Here is a 19,844-nt window from a genome sequence, read left to right as displayed (position 1 = left end):
AAGATGCAACTAGGCATCTGCAAGAGAACATATCTTTGATATAATGTGACCGTGTATCACAAAACCAAGAAAAAGTCGCACCCCTTGATTTTCCAGTTCACAAAAGTCGTATTGTAGGATTCCTTATCATAATTAAAATAGTCTGGGCGTCGCGTAGGCATTTTTTAACAATATTATGACTCACCAAGAAATCCGCCATAGAAACTAAACCATAGATTTCATACCATGTAAAAAAAAAAAGCAACAAAACCAATCTTTAGAGTGACAGATGGTGTGCAATTATATATCAAAGATATACACGCGATACACAGAGAAAGCACACAGGGAAAATAATCACAGTAACTATATTCAGTACTTGAGAGCACCAGACAAACATACGAATAATTAATACAAATATTACTAGAGTCACTTTTTTTTTTTTTGTAACACACATACGAAAAGGCAAGTAAACTGTGGTGTATAAGGCATGACAACATATATTGCATGGATATCAAGGTATGCAAAACTTCTCATACACACAGCTTGGTGAATGTGTTCGTTCTCTCTCTCTCTCTCTCTCTCTCTCTCTCATAGTGACACTATAAAACAAATTAACTAAGTACGCCTGTAATATCCGAGAAATGCACCTGCTTCTATCTTCGAAACCAAAACTCTGTCCTCACTCTTTCATGTGATTTACATCATTACACTTTTTCAGTTTGAGCAAGGAAAGGTTAAGCCGGGAGTAGAGAAAGAAATGCAGTAAGTAATCAAATATAAGAAAAAAATGCATACACATCATCAATCTCACTTCAATGCAACCATTGTGTTGCAATATTGTAATTGCATTCATCGACAATTCATAAGTACATTTATGAAAGTATGATAAAATATGGTCATCAATGTGCATATTATATCGAAAGAATAGATAAAGACTTAAATAGTAATGTGACACAAGTCTGTTTGTACTAGCTGGGCCCCGTTGCTAGAAACTTTGCGTTTAAACGCAACTTGCAACTGATTGTCACTGGCCAATCAAAATCATTGTTGCATGCATGTCTTCTTAATAGGGCAGACCCTGAGCCAATCAGAATGGTTGTTTCAAAATTAGCAATTATTTGCAATTGATTGCAACTTTCTTGCAACGGGGCCCAGTCTGGAGTTATAGTGACCACTGGTGATAATTTCAAGGAAATGGATCGAGGATTGATGAAACTATTAGCTGTTTTTGACACGATTTTATAGTCTGGTATCGCACTGCATGTCATTGAAAGGTGGGTTCGACAAGAGTGCGTCTTCTTCAGAGCCCTTTTCGTCATTCTCCGTCCCAGAAGATATTTGCGAACCCGTGGAGTCCTTGTCGCCGGCCGATTCAACATCGTCATCCAACGTTTCTGCACAGACGCTCTCGTTGGAGCATAAATCGCCAGTCGGGCATTGCGCACGCCGCGCTTCCGCTTTCAAGCTTTCGTCGCTCTCGCTCATGGATTCTGCCAGGTAGACTGGTCCGATGTAGTCCAAGTCCAGGTCTTCCCTGGGTAAGAGGACATAGGAACACCCGTCCCTTCGCCATCTGATGATGGATGGTGATGGAGGCGGACTCGAAGCTGGACTGTCCGTTGTGCTGGGGTCAGTCGGGGTCTGGGTGGAAGCGGTTTTTCGTTTCACAAATCGTGCGCGATCATTGATGCGCGCAGGAATCGCGTAGGAAGAAGGGGAGGGGAAGAAGCTCGGTAAGTACTGCTGAGGTGATGGTAGACGGTAAATGGGGTCGGCCGTCCGATGAAAGGCGGGATGTTGCGACGACTGTGCCTGGTGCCTTGGTCGGTACAGGCGAAAGTCGTCGTAGCAGTAAGGATAAGTATCAAACATGTATGGATACCCGTTGAATCTGTTGCTGATCTTGTTACCCTGGACACCGGGACTCTGAAAATATGACTGTCTCTCGGGGGGCATACTCATCACTCGCGTGACCGCCCGAGTGTAATATTGATCACTATCGTTACGTGGTGCTCTCAGCACGTGTTTGATATGATGGCTGTGCAGGTATGGGTCATACTTTGTATGTGGGTGCACGTCGAAAGATTCGCTTTTCTGGAGTGCAACAAGTGGAACAGTTTCATTTTCCATTTCGAGAATGACCGGTGTAGCGTCTCGAACATCGGAGTCTTTAAACCGCTCTCTCCTGAGTGCCTCGTCTTTGTAGGCGAGGAGATTTCTTGCGCTGTCCTGAGACATGAAACTCCCACCTGCATACCCTGAGTCTCTGGAATTGTTGCCGCTGTTTCTTCGGCCGTGCATGCGCATGAGTTTCTTTCGGCGATTGGCATCCACGGCGGTGCTCTCTGATTCTTGTGAACCGTCCCTGACGCTGTCCCTCCTGTCTCCAACATTGCTTGGCAACGAGTTCTGTTCCGGTGATGACGCTCTCCTACCAGTTCGGCCGCTAGTGAAGTGGAGAGGGGAGTTGTTCCAACTGGTATCCGATGTGAACTGGGTCTCGGTGTCCGTGCTAAGGCGTCGAGTTCCTCGGTGTTCGCCTTCAGGGTCTCTGACGTTCATTACAGGATTGTCATACTCGCTTTCACCGTGCTTCTTTCTCTTCCGCTCCGTGCCGAGGAGTTCGGTCTCCGAGGTAAAGGAGTCGTCTCTGGTCGTGGCGGTAATGTCCTTTCCCAGTGCCACCTCACTGGAGCACGCACCGATCTCGATGAGGGCATCGCGCGTGCGGCTTTTCCCGGCGCCAGGATCAGTGGTGAAGGACGTCTCTCCCTCTCCTCTCTCTCCCCGCCGGAGCTTCCCGATGGTCGGATTCGGGTGTGCCCTGACTGGTGAGCCCTGGTGGCGGGTGACGATTTTGCCCTTGCCTTTCTTGCCGTTGGTCATCCGGACCCGAATTTGAGTGATCGGCGCGGGAGGTGACCGATTTCCCTGCAAGATGAAGAAAAATAAAACAAAATTAATGATATTTCATCCTTTCTCCATACAACATAATTCGTCTTGGTTTTCATGAGCAGTAACTTGATTTGTAGACAGTTAAAATACAATGTATGTAACGCCACTTCTGTGTAGACAAAGGTGCGTGGGTGTGCGTTCTGGAGTGAATGAGTTCGATGATGAAACCGTCTATGGCCCTCCGTAGGTTGTTGCTGTCTTATGACTTTGATGGCTAAATGTGTTTAATTTACACAAGGAATTAATCATTTAGATAAGACTTTAACGTCTTTCCGAAAAACTTGAAACTTTGTTTTTCCTAGAATTCTTCTGTGGATGCTTTGCCTCAAATAATAATGGCTGCTTCCTGCCTTCCTATGCATTCTACATTACTTACCTCTTCCTATCGGATGATACTTTTTCGTAACGACATTTCCTCGCAAACATTCTAACTATTTGTCCATTGCAGGTCCTTTTTTCTGTTTCGTTTCTTCTTACATACGGTTAATTCTCTTCAGCGTCATGATGTCAGCGTCATACGTCTGTATGACGAGGTTTGTCTTTAACACGGCAAAGGTTTGTAAGATGACACTCTAGCTCGAACAAGCTCTCAAAATTGGGAATCGCTGCCCTTTTCGCTGTGCAAATTTGATTTCTATTGGAACAGTAGGCTATACAACAGGTTTCTAAGGCCATTCAAAACCCCCTCCCCTCCCCCACCTATGTACCTTCTTCATTTCCCCTCTACCGCCAATCCATCAGTGTTCACACTCTCGATCGGGTCTGTGGAAGGCACCTATCCATCAATAGGAGGGTCTGAGATGGCACTATAATGTGCCTCTCTTCCCCTCTGGGCGGGCATCGCAGGAGTGTCGGGCGATTGCTATGGCAACGCTGCGCGACATCCTCGGAAACCGTTTTCTCGTCGCAGCTACTGTGATGGTAATCATTCTCCAGGTCCCCCGTCGAAAAAGATCCTCTTTATTTCATGCCATGCTTCTTGCAGCACGACCCAAACGAGATTGCTAATATGGCGGTCCACTTTCGAATGCGGCATCAAATCAACAGTTATCTGACTAAACATCTTCGCCCGTCTGAAGCTGCTTGGTTGAAGGACCCTCGAAAACTGTGCCTGCCATGATTACTTTCATAACGCGCACAATGCACTGAGGAGTGTGTTACGTCACCGCGGTTGTCGTTATATAGATGTCTCGCGGTAAGGTTATCAGAAGGAAAGATTATTTCACGGCGCCCGTATGCCGGACACGTTAACAGACAAGGAAACTGTTAGATCTTCAAAGACACGATATACAGACTATATCAGATTGTTAGTAAAGGAAAGTATGATTAACTTCAGCTATCGAATGGAAATGGATGTGCTTATGATCCTGAAAGAACGTTATTGGAAATGTATAATGTCCAGGAGGGAAAGCATCCTTTGTGTGCTTTGATTGACGATTGGCATAGAAAACCGCACAGCATCGACATTCTGTTCAAAGTCCCTGGTACGGATAGAGTTAAGTATACCCCCCCCCCCACACACACACACACACAAACACACACACACACAGCCAGGAAAATCTCATCAAGCTCTTCTCTCCTTGTTACTATCTCTGCATCTCCATCGCACAGACCATCCCGGGAATATGTAAATTTTTGCTGACTGAGAACTGGAGACAAAAGATACACTAGATAGATAACAGATATTAGATACATTGCATAAGCGTAACATGGCCTTTTGCCAGACGGAAGCTGATCGTTCAATGCAAGGAGATATTCTCAGCCTTGGCAACGTGTGTACTTTCAGCACATAACAAAGAAATAGCTAAATCCATCCAACTGTCAAGTTCTGTTCCCCATAGATGAAACGGAAGAGTCACCAGAAAGAGGAATAGCTAATGCCAAGCTTAGATAAAAAGACAGCAAATGTTCCCTGCGAATGTTTTGATATCAACACGACTGGTACGAGTCGTGCCTCCTTATCGCGCATGTAATGTGTACTCATGAATTTTTGTGTTTCGCCACTGCTAAAATAGATCACTGGAATCTTTCGAACGAAATTATAATAAGAACGTCTTCCCCACATTTTACTTAATCTAGTGATGTCGTTGTGACAAGGAAAGACTCCTTTCCTTTTTCCTTGTCCTTTGTTATGGTGCCGCATTGCCTCAATTGTCAATGCCATAACATTTAGCTTTGTGTGAAGTATGACAGTGGTCTAATTTTATTTGTTGAATGTTAAAAATTAAGGTGTATAATGAGTAGGCCACATAGTAGCCTCATATCATGATCAAAGAAAGGGCCAATTGTTTTCCATGTATATTCTTGTATTGAAATTGAAATTTGAATCAAAATTATAGTCCAAATGGTGAGAAATGGATGTAATGAGAGAGAGAGAGAGAGAGAGAGAGAAAGAGAGAGAGAAAGAGTCTCATTTGGCTATTGAATCGGCCGTATTGACCTATAATAGTAGATTTGGCAATTTCTTTACCTCTCCAAACTACATTCTTCAAAAGAAGGGCTTCAAATCGGAATCTGAACGGATTTAATTTGGTTTAGATGATGACAACAAAATTGATCTTTTTAATTGTTATTTTGTCTTCATTTTGTGTTGTCAACTTAGAGATTTTCTATTTGAAATGAAAATGGCATATCATTTGCATTCAGAAGGAACCAATCTTTAAAGCCAAAGGAAAGGAGGGCAACAGGGAAAAGCTAAAGTTGGAATTATAAAATATTCTGGGCTTTACAGAAATAGAAAGTTTGTCATAATTTCACTCTAAGCATTTCCAGTTGATGAATCTAGGGATGCTTATTGATTATAGCAAACTTTTCTGGGTAGAAGTATGGGTTTGAAACGCCGTGTTTTTGTTTTTGGTGGGGTTTTTTATGTTTCTATACTAGTAGTCGTAATTACAAACCCAGTTTCGAAACATGGCTTTGAGGTGCGATTCAAAACCGTGTTTGGCTAGTAACAAAATTTTGGAAGTCTGGAAAATGCAAACGTGATTTGAAGCACGATTTACATGACGTCACAGTTTCGCGCGCCCTGCATGATCAATATAATTGCCAATTAAGATACAAGCTAAATACAATGAGAAGCACAATATGGCACAGTCTGAGCGAGCTAGGAAAACGATCTGTATTTAAGCTCTTATAACGCTTCCCTGTCAAACCCTGTTTCAAAACAGTGTTATAAAACCGTGTTTCAAAACCGTGTTCAAAACTGTGTTTCAAAAACCGTATTTCAAAACCACGTTTCAAAACCGTGTTCAAAACTGTGTTTCAAAAACCGTATTTCAAAACCACGTTTCAAAACCGTGTTCCTCGGTACTCAGCCAACGTCGAACTTTCGCAGCCTCTTCCTCCATTTTTCTCGGTGAGATATATCCACCTCCCCCCCCCCTTTCGCTCTGTCTTCCCCTTGTCATTCGAACATCCACCCTAGAGCGAGACGTGATTAATGAAGGTATCTCCATCGGTGGCACACTTCTCGTGGCAGCCGGAGTCTCGTCCGCATTTTGTGAATTCAGAACTCGTTTGTTTCCCCTGGCAAGCATCGTGCAACCATTTAGCCTTAACTCCATCGTTGCCATCGGATAGCTCGTGAGACCTGTACTGGTAATGGTATGTTGAAATGATGGCACCGACGGGGTTAAAGATATTCTTTGTATAACTTCAGAGGCAAAGGGAGGCCGAAGGAGAGGGTGACAGAACCGAACATGTTAGTCTGCTTAAAGGAATGGTATAGTTTTGGTTGAGATGGGGATTCAGATTTTTTTTTTTTTTTTTTTTTTGCGAGATAATTATACTTTTTTTAACGAAAATCTGTTTTTCGGATATCTCGGCTATTGTGAAACTATTTTCATTAAACAAACTTTAAATTCCTCTTAGAGTTGTATGCTCTGTTATATTTCATATAAGCGGCTTCTAATTACCTCGCAAAAAGTAAGAGTCTGAATCCCCAGCTCAACCAAAAGTAAATCATCCCTTTGATAAATCCGATTGGTCTTAAAGGGAAACTTCGTCCTGTGTTGCCAAAGCTGAATTTTGAGAGTGAAGTCAAACAAAGAGATTATTAAGAAAAGACGATTGAAGGTTCGATGTAGAAAAAAAAAAAGTAATATGAAATCTGGAAACTAGAGATTGTTTTGATGTTTTGATGTCTTAATGAAGACCATTATCGTGGTGGCGATCACGACACTAGAATTGCCAAATCAGTGCGTACACAGCAGTATGTTATAAAATATTTTATTAACATTTCAGCAATTGATTGTATTTCATTCCCCTGTATGAAGTTGTCAGGCTCAATCGTATAGGAAATCAAGACCGGCTCGATGGGAAGAATTTAATTTCTTTTCTTCTTCTGCTTCTTCTGCTTCAAGTTCATGTCGAAAATACAATAATATTTGCGTACATGATATTATGAATCGGGAAAGTTGTGGGGTCATTAAATTATACTCATTGTCTAAACTGAATTAAATCTCTGTAATCTGATTCACTCTCCTGGGAAGACATGTAAGACTTTAAAGTCTGACAAGCAGTATTCATCTTCTCAATTTCTGTTGGATGTCAGTAAACTCTGACTGTCCGGTTCCTGAGATTGTACTCCAGGAGCCCTTTGTGTGTTTTGAAAGCTGATTGGTTCAGACAAATCCACAGCAATGTATACACACACTGTGAAAAGTCCCTGGCGCAGAAAGGGTTTAAAGTATTGTTTACCATTGGGAACAGTGATTTAAAAAATGTTCGGGTTATAACAACTATCTATGCATATGTACAGGTCAGTTATATCACATAATATCCTACTACTTTGCAATAAAGCTTAAAATATAAGGAAATATCACAACTGTTCTCAACAAAGCGTAATTATAGACGGTTCTATCATAAATAATGTTCACATTTTGTACATCCATCGATACTTAATATTGTTCTTACTGCTAAAAATTTTTACATTGGTTATTTCTATCCCTAACTCACATTTTAGAACTATTTTGAAGCATTAAAGCTGGGTCTTTATTTCATCTGCAAATGGTAAATGATGCCTTTAAAGGTTAACTTGAGGATAGATGGAGTGTCTTCCAATCTTCAGATGATAACGCGTCTTATCATTTTCTTGCAAGCCCTTAGAATTGTCTACTATGCGGACTGTCGATGTTGCCTTTCAAGGAAATACCAGAGCCCTGCACTGAACTATACCTCCTCACATTCTTGGCGGAAAAAACCCTCTTATCTTTATTCAAAGACAGTCTAAAATGACATGTTCTTTCATTGCCACTAGGAAGACTAACCGCTCCCAATCGCAATGAGAAAATGTTAAGTCTCTTACGTAACAATGAAACATAACACCTCAAGTTTACGAATACCCATTTCGATAGCAAGAGCCGTTTCAAGAAGGAATCCAGACCAGTACAACTGGTCTCAAAAGAAAAACCAAAAATTTCTACGCAAAACAATAAAAATTTGATCGAAATCGAATGAAAATAAAGGAAATCATGAAAATATTAATTTTCACTAATCTTTACGACACAGTTCTTGAACAGTCAGTGTGAATAATATGGAAATAATGAATTGATGATGTCATCTCCTCACGATTTGACATAGGGCCTACATATTGTGCTTAAGATTTTAAAATTTCCTATTTTGTTTGCTTGTTTGTTTGGTGAACGCAATCATGATTTAGTCTCAAGACTCAAATCATGTTATGTCTGAGTGATCGTACGTTTCACTGGTGGCCGGGTTTCATTCGCTGCTCACCGGGCTTCATTTGAAAAACACGAATAGCGCAGATCAGCGAATATGTGCATCGACGCGTAAGCTCACCGGTAATTGTCATATCCATCAGATTTTTCAGCTTTGTGAGCACTTACTATAGAGATCAGTGAAAAAGCCATAGTCAAATTCTTTACGGAGATTCTTGTATAACATATCCAAGCCACGCCAGCCTTCCCACGAAATATATATCCCACCCTATCTGGTCTTTAACGTTGCGTGTGCAATCAGTGTTCGACGATTCTGTACGTGTGTTATAGGTCGGTAATATAGGCATACAGTTTGATGGGTTTGAAAACACTTCATGAGGAGACTACGCAGAGCCATGTCTTTAATTCACTTCGTAAGATAAACAAACGTAAGCCGCAGAAATGTCAAAGTGGATCCCTACGGCCACCCCTCCCCTACTCCTTTGAGCTTTCATCACAGGTTGTCCAATCTTCCAGGTGATTTCACCGCCGCCATCCAGCGGGCGGACCGCAATGCCGCCTCGTTCCCCCGGGAAGCCGTGAGAGGGCTTTGCTCGCGCACGATCGCACCGGTTTAATGGCGCTCTTTAGTCACCTGTTTGCTCATGCGTGACCGACTGCATGAGAGACACGGAAGCAACCAAAGCAATTATGGGCTGAGCGTTTGAGGTATGTGATATGTGCATATGATTGTCATAATTATCATACTACTAAAGCTACTTCAGCTAGTACAGTACATAATTATGTACGTTTACCAATGCTGCTACAACTCAAGAACACGAGTTAATATTCTGTAAAAAGCAAACGTATAATATCCATTTTTGTCACCATTGCAAAGCATACACAGTTTGTATTCATTCACTATTTTGTACAACAAACTTCATGATTTTTATGTCCTACAAATTGTGAACAATATGACTTATGAAATGTACGCTCTTTACATTTATATTTGTATTATCTTTTGTTTGATGGAAATAAAACACAAATGAATTGAACTACAATATACCTTTAATCGCTAACAATGATAAATGTATACTTTGTAATTGTATTATCTTTTGTTGGACGGAAATAGAGCCCAATTGAATGAATTTGAAAGGAAGTGAAACCTCGCTGTTTTCTTTTATTTCTGTCATGTTACATATCAAATGATTATATCATATATGAACATAAACATAATAGCATGATATTATGTATAATTAACATATTGTGTTATTTTGCTCTTCTTTAGTTTGTAATTCTCTTCCTTGTCTTTTTCACGCCTCACAATATGTTTTCAACATACTTCTGACGAGATCGCTGTCTCTGTTGAACGTTCTTGTCCTTTTTTGTCTTACTGTTATGTTAATCTTGTTTCATTTTGTCTGTTCTCCTATATAGTTTCTACTTTATTCGTATTATTGCTGTCCCAGTCTCGTTTCATGTTTGTTCGTGTGTATTTGTGTCTATTGTTGCTCTGTTATCTGAGTGGGCGTCCATACTTTTTTCTGTGCTTCCTATCGAGGTTCTTTTGCAGAGGGGTCACGTTTTACCAGCTTTGTCTTTTCAGAGAGCCCTTCCATTTTTCGCATTTTGCGTATTGTTTATTCACTTTGATCACTCTAGTTTTCATGACAATGTATAATTACTATAGGGTTCCACAATCACTAATTGTGTATACTTTTTCACTTCACCTAGTTTTACTTACCTTATTCTCTGTTACCAAAGAAAGTGATTTGTAATATGTTTTTGTCAAAAAAGTGAAATAAAATTCGAACTGAATTAGATTTAATTTAAATACGCAACAAATATAATTTTTTATCACCCTTGACTTGTTAGTATTACAAGAACCAAAAATTTTAGTCCGCATTGAAAAGTCCTTCTTCGTGTATACGCATTGAATGAAAATGACTAATCGCCGTCCGAGAAGGTGGCAATATGAGTGTATTCCTCGTTATTCAATTTTTGTTGTTTTAGGAGGAAAAAGTCAACGGGGAAATAACTGTCAGGAATGCAAGTATCTTTATACATTATGCAGGGAAAGTAGGCCCACTTGCTTTTGCTATAATTTCTTGGCCGATTTTGATTTAGCAAAGCTCTAGAAAAGTTTGTGACGTGTTTCTGATCCTTCTAATGGCGACAATCTTTTTGACGAAAGGAGAAACCCTGTCTAAGGTAACAATTTAATGCGCTCAAACTGTTCTTTTCCGTTGGAGTACAACCCCTGTTCCTAAAGCTCTGCATGTATAAAGCTAAGTACCGTCATTATTATTACTATCACCTGACTATGACTGTTCCTGTGTGATACACTCTTATATCTGAGGCATTTTACGCATTAAAGTAAATCAGAATGGTATCATGGCAAACCGAGGAAAATAACCTGGTACCAAGCAGTAAGTTCGGCTTACACCTTACTTGCGAGAAATTTCCATGAGCGTGTAGGCGGTGAGTCCACAACAAACGAGGTTTCATATTTCCGCATATATGCATTAATAGCAAAATGGTAATATAATTCTCTACGGGCCGGATGACGCACTTTCGGTCTTAAGGGGGTAAAAGCAGGGAAGGAAAAGTCGGAGGAGGAGATCGTTATGATCACTCATAGATCTCGCGTCACTTCTCCGTATTACGGCATCGACAACCTTCACTACGTCTGTAACGAGTAAATATCGTCGCTATTAGATTTCAGCGCGGCGCACTTCACCCTGGTCCTTGTCACGCTTCATTACAGTGCACACCTGTGCGCTCTATCTTCAACATGCTGAATAGGAGATGTTTGACTCCTGACTGGGAGCGACTGATAATAGACGTGTGCGCCGTTTGCATATTCATATCGGCAATTTGAGCGCGTTCGTGGTTAAAGTGCGTGGAAATGGAGGAGAGGTATACATCCAGCACTACACACAACAGTAACATGTTGTCAGTCCATAGCAGCTTTTCAGCTTTGTAAAAGCATAAGTCAAGATGCTCCGTCTATTAAGGGCAATGGTTCTATGAGTTATTGGCCCCATTATTTTTCGATTTTACGATTAGCGTGAAAAACAACACAATCAGACACACACACAGACACACACACACACACACACACAAAAGTGTGTGATACTCTATATGGTACATATATACATGTACATATATAATATGTATATATCAGATCTTACATAGATAGACAGATAGAGATAGATAATTTTCGTTATATTCTGCTCTACTAATGTAACATATAAGGGACTGTTCTAGAGTTTCTATTTCAGAGGGTATGATATTTAAAGGAGAACTTTAAAAATGTCATAATTTTGAAAGAATTCGTCGTCATACCAATGCTCCACTTTTTCTTTCTTACCATTCTGCATTCATTGAAAACACGATATGTTTTGGAAAAGACTCCCTTTCCCTTAGCCCTTCAAATCCTTCGGTAAATTTCTTGCAAAAAGAAAATATGTCATCTCATTGTCATCAAGGAGAAAACTTTCAACTTTCAACTTGTTAAATATATTACATTTGCACAAAATCGAAAAACAAAGTACAAAACAAAATCGAAAGGACCTTTAAGCTTCTAAAATGTGTTTGCCAATCTAAGTACTAGCCACAAACTTAGAGGCATGATAACGAATAGCACTAAATTACGGAATAATGATTACTGGGACTTGACCATATTTTTCAAGTCAGTCTCATGGGGATACCTTTTGACAAAACGCATACGAGCAGGTAATTGATAGAGGGAAATGGGATGATTTTAGAAAAAAAAAAACATTCCAATTTTGTAATTTTCTGAAGCAAATTCACATCTCTCCATCTCTCTTTCCCTTTTTTCTCATTCTTTGCTAACGTCCGGATATTTGGTCACAATGCATTTATTAACGGCAAAGGTATATTAATCTATTATGCATATTTATGCATCATATTTGCAGAGAGAGAGAGAGAGAGACTAATGTGAGAGAAAGAGAGATTAATGCGTGTATTTGTGTGGTTGTGTATCTCCTATGACGAACGTCTACCGAGTGTCACAAAGATTAATCACGATACCTTGAGCAGTCCTTGCAGGATTATCAGATAGCGTCTTTGTTGCACTGACAGGTATCGTAATAAATGTCATCCTTGGCGCAAAGTACGCTTCCGCAGCACCTTAATGACAAATCCTTAATATCACTACATGCCAGAGGCGCTGCTAGTGAGTATTTGCTTAACCTATACGGGCTAGACTTTCTACTTTCTTCATGACACTCCTTAGATATTTTTTTTTCCCAGAATGTATTAATATATTTGTACAAATTATGTCTCATCCTGTAATGACTACAGACGTGAACATGTTAATTGGTTGTTTGTTTGTTTTTTGCTACATGTGTATCATTCCATAAAATGCATGTCATATGAATGTATTTGTTGTATATTCTGTTGAAAACAAGTGGAAATAAAATTTGAATTGAATTGAATTGAATTGAATTGAATTGAATTGAATTGAACTGAACTAAATTGAAGCATTTATTGTTGTATCTATCGCGAGGCATTTTTTTTCTTCATTGTGTCCATTTCTGTATTTAGTTATCCTGTGAGAATGCAGATGTTTTTCTCACCACGGTCAGTGTCCTCATTCATACAAGAAATTAGGTCTATAGTTGAAAAAAAAAATGACAAAACATTCGAGACATTCTCTTAGTTGACAGTACCCTGTGCAGCTCAGCAAAACTACTTATCTTGAAGCAATTTATTCGCTGTTTCTCACTATTGTATGACAACAGTTGTGAAGATCATATAAAGTAATCCGTATCCGGGCACTTACCCCCTGGGCAACCACCCCCCGGATAACTACCACAAGGATAATTACCCCCCAGGGCTATTCCCCCCTAGGGCAAGTACCACCCGGAAAACTACCCTCCTAGGGCAATTACCCTCCAGGGCAATTACCCCCTAGGGCAACTACCCCCCGGACAACTACCCTCTTAGGGCAATCACCCCCCAGGGCAATTCCCCCTAGGACAACTACCCACCGGATAACTACCCACCGGTTAACTGCCCCCCAGATAACTACCACCCGGATAACTACCCCCTGGATAACTACCTCCCGGAGAACTACCCCCTGGATAACTGGATAACAACAACCAATAACAAACAACAAATAACCAATAACAGATAACCAATAACCAATAACCAATAACTAATAACCAATAACCATTGCCAATCCTGACAAAATTCTATGCTGCAAGAGCTCAATAACCATCATTTTTCAATGGGTTAAACAAACGTGTGCGTAGGCCTACGTCTAGGATATACTAGTACAAGAAAGTCTTATGTCGCACGAAATGCACACAAAATGTCGAAGAACGTGGCAATAACTCCTACTGTCTTTCATGGTGAGGGAGATATTTATCTAGGGGGTGTAGGTCATACTTATCCAGGGGGTATTCTTCGAGGGAGGGGGTAAATTGGGGGTAGTAATCCGGGGGCATCCAGGGCTTTTTATTTTTTTTTTATTATTTATTTATTCATTTCATCTATTTTTTTTTTTTTTTTTTTTGGGGGGGGGGGGGGGAGTGGAGTAATTATCCAGGAGGTATTTTTCCAGGTGGTAGTTATCCGGGGGGTAGTTATCCGGGGGGCAGTTATCCCGGGGGTAGTTATCCGGGGGGTAGTTACCCCGGGGGTAGTTATCGGGGGGGTAGTTATCCGGGGGGTAGTTATCCGGGGGGTAGTTATCCGGGGGGTAGTTATCCCGGGGGTAGTAATCCGGGGGGTAGTTATCCAGGGGGTAGTAATCCGGGGGGTAGTTATCCAGGGGGTAGTAATCCGGGGGGTAGTTATCCAGGGGGTAGTTTTCTTGGTGGTAGTTATCCAGGGGGTAGTTATCCTGGGGGGTAGTTATCCAGGGGTAGTCATCCTTGGGGTAGTTATCCGTGGGGTAATTGTCCTAAGGGGGAATCGCCCAGGGGGGTGATTGCCCTAGGAGGGTAGTTGTCCGGGAGGTAGATGTCCTACGGGGTAATTGCCCTGGAGGGTGATTGCCCTATGGGGGTAGTTGTCCGGGGGGCAGTTGCCCTAAGGGGGAATTTCCCTGGGGGGTGATTATCCGGGTGGTAGTTATCCGGAGGGTGGTTTTCCAGGGGGTACTGTTCCTAGAACCAAAGTAATCATATGTACACATACACTTTACTTAACTATAAATATATAAATATATTATATATAGAGTTTTATTGAAAAAACCGATAAGTCCATTTTTGAAGATTTTGAATTAAGGTCTCTGTCATAAAGTACAAAATAATAACCATTAAATGATATATTGGTCACTACATATAAAGGTACATTTTTGAAGTTATGGTCAAAAGAAGCAAAAATTTTCTTATTATTCTCTTTATATTTCTTGACCTTTAATCGCAAATATCTCCATTTGGCAAATATGGACTTATCGGTTTTTGCAAACAAACTCTTCATATATTTCTCACGATCGTTATTTTCATATTTTCTTTTTTCTACTTCTCCCTCTCCCACGCGCATTATTGCCCTCCTCGACCATTTACATTGCCTCGAGTGCATCAAATTGATCTTGTGTCTGTCTTTCAATCTACCCTACTATCTTCACCTCACTTACACTATCAGTCTGTCATTAGATCCGACTCTCTACCCCCCCCCCCTTCTATAACACACACACCCAAGCACACACACACAAATACAGTCACACACACACTTTTAAATGAACGATCGGACTGGAAGAAGTCAAGCTCATCACGTGACCCAGATTCCGGGGGATCCTAGGAGTGTCACATAACGAGACTCTTTCACGTATATTTGAGATCACTGGAGGGATAGATTTAAAGGGTAGCTGCTAGATCTGTACGATTAACGGCATTATTCACCTTTTGCAGATGAAACAAAAACCCGGCTTTAGTGCTTAAAACAATTCTAAAATGTGAATTAGAGATAAAAGTAACCACTGTTAAAATTTGAATCAGTATAATTAGTGTTAAAGGGGAAGGCTAGTAACTGATCAGTGGGAATCAGTGGAAATGCTGGGAGATGATTGTTTCAATCCTTATGGGATTCATTCAAGAGTTCATTGTATATCTATTGTTGTGTGAAAATGATTTGCTTCAGAATGGTCTCATATTCAAGTAATGTGCAGTTTAATGCTTCCAGGTTAGCGTCCCTGGTTAGTGACGGAGCATTAATCTGCACATTACTTGAATATGAGACCGTTCTGAAGCAAATCATTTTCACACAACAATAGATACACAATGAACTCTTGAATGAATCCCATAAGGATTGGAACAATCATCTCCCAGCATTTCCACTGATTCCCACTGATCAGTTACTAGCCTTCCCCTTTAAGTGTTCTTAAATATGCAAAATGTGAACCACAGTTATAATAAGAATGCTTCTAGACCAAACCGCCTATAGTTACATTTTAGTGAGAAAATAGTGATATTTTGGCTATATTGCGAATTTTTTACATGGTAAGATGTCTTGTGATACAACTGACCTATAAATAGGCATCAAATGTGATATCTTGAACATTTTTTTTTTGTAATCACTGCTCCCAATGGTAAACAGTACTTTTAATGTTCATGAATGATTCATCTCTGAACTACGCATGAAAATTAATGTGTTATGCTCTTCAAAATCTATAGAGAGCATTTCCTATTACATTAATTTTTGTCTCCCTTGTCCTTAGATGAGAAGTAATACAATAAACTAACATAGACTTTTCATCCGTCAGAAATACCAACTTCAGTGTGTACAATTAGGGAGATTTTATCTATCCTCCAGCGAAGTGAATAGGAAGACATATGCAACTCACTCACTCACACACATACATATATAGACACACAAACACAAACAAACACACACCACCACAGTAAATACAACAAAAAAGTGTTGGTTTTGAACGACAAGTAACAGGGGAATGGAATCATCGAGAAGTGTGATGCCATTATTACAACTGATGTAGTCGATGTCACTTCTGTATAATAATGCCATTTACAGTGATATCATAAATTATCTTAAGATAACTATTGATATAAGTATTGTCATCATTATAACTAAAACAATAAGATATGTTTATTTACCAATATCATAACCATTATCATTCAAGTATTGGTTTGTGTCCATTCATTTTTGACAGCATTAAAGGAGCATTTCACACGGCTTGAATAATTTGCATCATCGGTGATCATATAGTACGCATAATTATGTCGATCGTGCCATGTATAGATTTGTGGAATTTTATTCTATTGTGGTCCTTCAGCAGAGAAACCAATGCTCTGAAGAACCTAAAACTTACACTGAACAAGGATGATGACGTAGGAGGATCACATATTCCAAACATGCAGCAATATAATTCCATAATTCCATTGCAATGCCACTTGCAGAAAAAAGTTCACCTGTGTACACTTTATGCATGTTTTTTCTCTTCTTTTCTGCTTCCTTGAGCACCCAATCATGCATTTCTATGTGAAGCTGTTATTTACGTCATTATCCTTGTTCACTGTGATTTGTTATGAATCTTGAAAACATCCTTATTCCTCATCCCAATCGCTCTAAATTCTGAAAATCTGTACAACCACTCTATTAATGTTCAGATGCAAAATTAAAAAAAAGAATCATCTGGAGGTCTCCTTTAACTTCATTCATCTGTACCAATAGTACGTAGCTACGCCAATTCTCCGCCATTGTCACTCACTGCCTAAAGAAACAGCGGATGTACAGGTAAACCAAGACGAGACATGCGTTTAGCTATACGTGTTGTTGAAGGCAGTTGTTTTGAGACATGATTGGTTTTGCTCGAAATCAAACTCGCCCCTTGTCGCCCGCCCACTCTGGAAAAAGCGGAATGCTGTATCTGATTTCCATTATGACAATCTCCAATGCGTAGGATTTAATTTTGGCGGTGACGAGTAGGCTGTACAGTAAAACGCAGATTTGCGAAACTAATTGTCTTGTTTGCTATTTCGCTTTCTTTATTCATATTCGATTGTATACAAATTATTCAGGCAACATCATTATTATTAATTCAGTTATCGGCATAATCTTATTATCAGTGTTATATCGTTGCTACGGTTGTTATCACTATACATATCGTCATTATAATTATCATTATCAATATTATGGTCATCATTATTAGTATTACTAATTAAAGGAGACCTCCGGTAACTATAAATATAGTTATGTTGCGTATAGAGTTTCAGAATTTATAGTAATTGTGATGAGGAATAAGAATGCATTCAAAGTTAATCAAAAATTGCTATGAACAAGGATGATGACATGGCAATCTCACCATAAGAATGCATAGGTTAGGGCTCAAGGAAGCAGAACAAAAGAAGAAGGCATGCATAGATTCTACAGAGATGAACTTGTGCAACGGAATTACACTGCTACATTTCTGAAATATGTGAGGCTCCTACGTCATTAACATTGTTCGTTGTACATTGTTAAAGATTTTTCAGAGTATTGATTTCTCTGCTGAAGGATCACAATAAATTCTACAAGTCTATACATGGAGCTGCTGATTTATGTACTACATGATGTGACATTTTTAAAATCGTGTGGATCGCCCTTTAACATGGAATTGGTCACCGTTATATGCATTCACAATAGCTTAGACTTTTAAACTGTTCAAATTAGAGCCCTGTTGAAGTTGTTACTGTCATTTTTGTATCATTAGTGTTTTTCCTTTATTCTATGCAAGACTTCGGTAGAAACTGATGGTCGAACAACGTTCACGAGATTATCAGGTCAGGGGAGGTTTAGTCTTCTGGCTGCTCACGGAAGCCAGCAGGTGTATATCACATGAAAATAAGGGAGTCGAAAAAAAAAAAGAGAAATTTATCTCTCTCATCTGTACATGAGGACTTTAACAACATACAAGTTTTAGATCCGTTGTTCATGAACCCCATTTCACCTGCATGCAGGTGATTTTATTACTTTTTTTTTGGGGGGGGGGGGGGGATTTGGCGGAGCGTCGTGAGAAGCAGTTCTGGCTTCGACCTTTAAGGCTGCGTGCCCGGTATGACTCTGGTATCCGATCTCACGAACTCGCCGGCGGTTAGACGTGGAGCATGACTTGCGCTCGTGTATATACAGTATATTCTCCATATGTATGCATAGTGCTATATCACGGAGAGAATGCAGTCGTGTAACATAGTGCCTCCTTTGTGTTTCTCTTCTATTTTACTTTCTCCTTCAACGCACTCCCGACTTACACGCAATGCGAGATGCCGACTACATCCCCCCGAGATTTCGGCACCGTCCTGAGCTGTATACCTGCTTTGCGCAGCTGGTCATGATTATACGCGTTTCAGGGAAGGTGAAGTCGACACAGGTGAAACCTAGCCCAGCTAATCGATTAATGATACGATAAATACACCAACGCGTTGCAACGTGATGACGTCGTATACTGGTTGCGGATAATGCAATCAGTAATGAAAAGGAAGACTGTTGTTTCGATGATAATGAGTGTTTACCTGCTTCTTTGTTTACTTTGTGTTTTTCTTTCTTCAACTGACAGTGATAGTGGATATGGCTATTGATAATACATGTATATGGTTACAATAAACCATTTCGAAAGCATATATAAAGTAAAAATATGCTAGCATATAATAGTGAGAATAAGTGTTCATAGTTTGGCCATCTTATTACATGGTCATTACTACAAATGAATCGAACACTTTCTTTGGTAACAGAAAATAAGGTAAGAAGCATCTGTCCAGAAAAATGTAAAAGAGTATATATACAATAATTATGGAACCTTATGGTAATTATGCATTGTCATGAAAACTTAAGTGATCATGGTGAAGTAAAATAATACGTAACGTGAGTACAAAAAAAAAAAATGAAAGGACCTACTAAAAACACAAAGCTTGTAGAATGTGGGCCTTCAGGCAAAGAACATCAATAGGAAGCACAGAAAAAAAAAAGTCTGGAAGCCCACTGAAAGACAGACACACATACACACACTCTAACAAACACAATTATGATGATGATCAAATTCTATGGAGTGTGTGTGTGATTGAGCGATGTGTATTAGCAGAAATAACGGCGACTATATATTATTGTGTTGAATTTCTTGATTGTCGCTCCGAGTTAAACCGTACAGTGTAAACCATGCATCCGTGGCATTACTGCTGTCAGTGCACGCGAGTTTCGAATTGAAGACCGAGTCGAATCCTTCGTATGTGTTGCAAGACTAATGATAACAGACGGCTATACTGCACGTGCAAGGAAAAGTGAATT

The 19,844-nt window shown here is 39.9% G+C and overlaps 1 protein-coding gene across 1 annotated transcript in view; it reads right to left on the bottom strand.

The window, feature by feature from the left end:
* Window positions 1-1,218: 1,218 nt before the first annotated feature.
* LOC140238552 (uncharacterized) overlaps window positions 1,219-19,844 on the bottom strand; it is a 43,472-nt gene continuing 24,846 nt past the window's right edge. Inside the window, exon 5 of the mRNA XM_072318454.1 lies at window positions 1,219-2,910. Within this exon, the coding sequence (XP_072174555.1) occupies window positions 1,219-2,910 (1,692 nt within the window). The remainder of the gene's footprint in view (window positions 2,911-19,844) is intronic.

Source organism: Diadema setosum, chromosome 15, assembly GCF_964275005.1.
Source record: "Diadema setosum chromosome 15, eeDiaSeto1, whole genome shotgun sequence".
NCBI lineage: Eukaryota > Metazoa > Echinodermata > Echinoidea > Diadematoida > Diadematidae > Diadema > Diadema setosum.
Note: the sequence above shows the minus strand (reverse complement) of the source record. Positions and strands in the feature narration are given on the sequence as shown.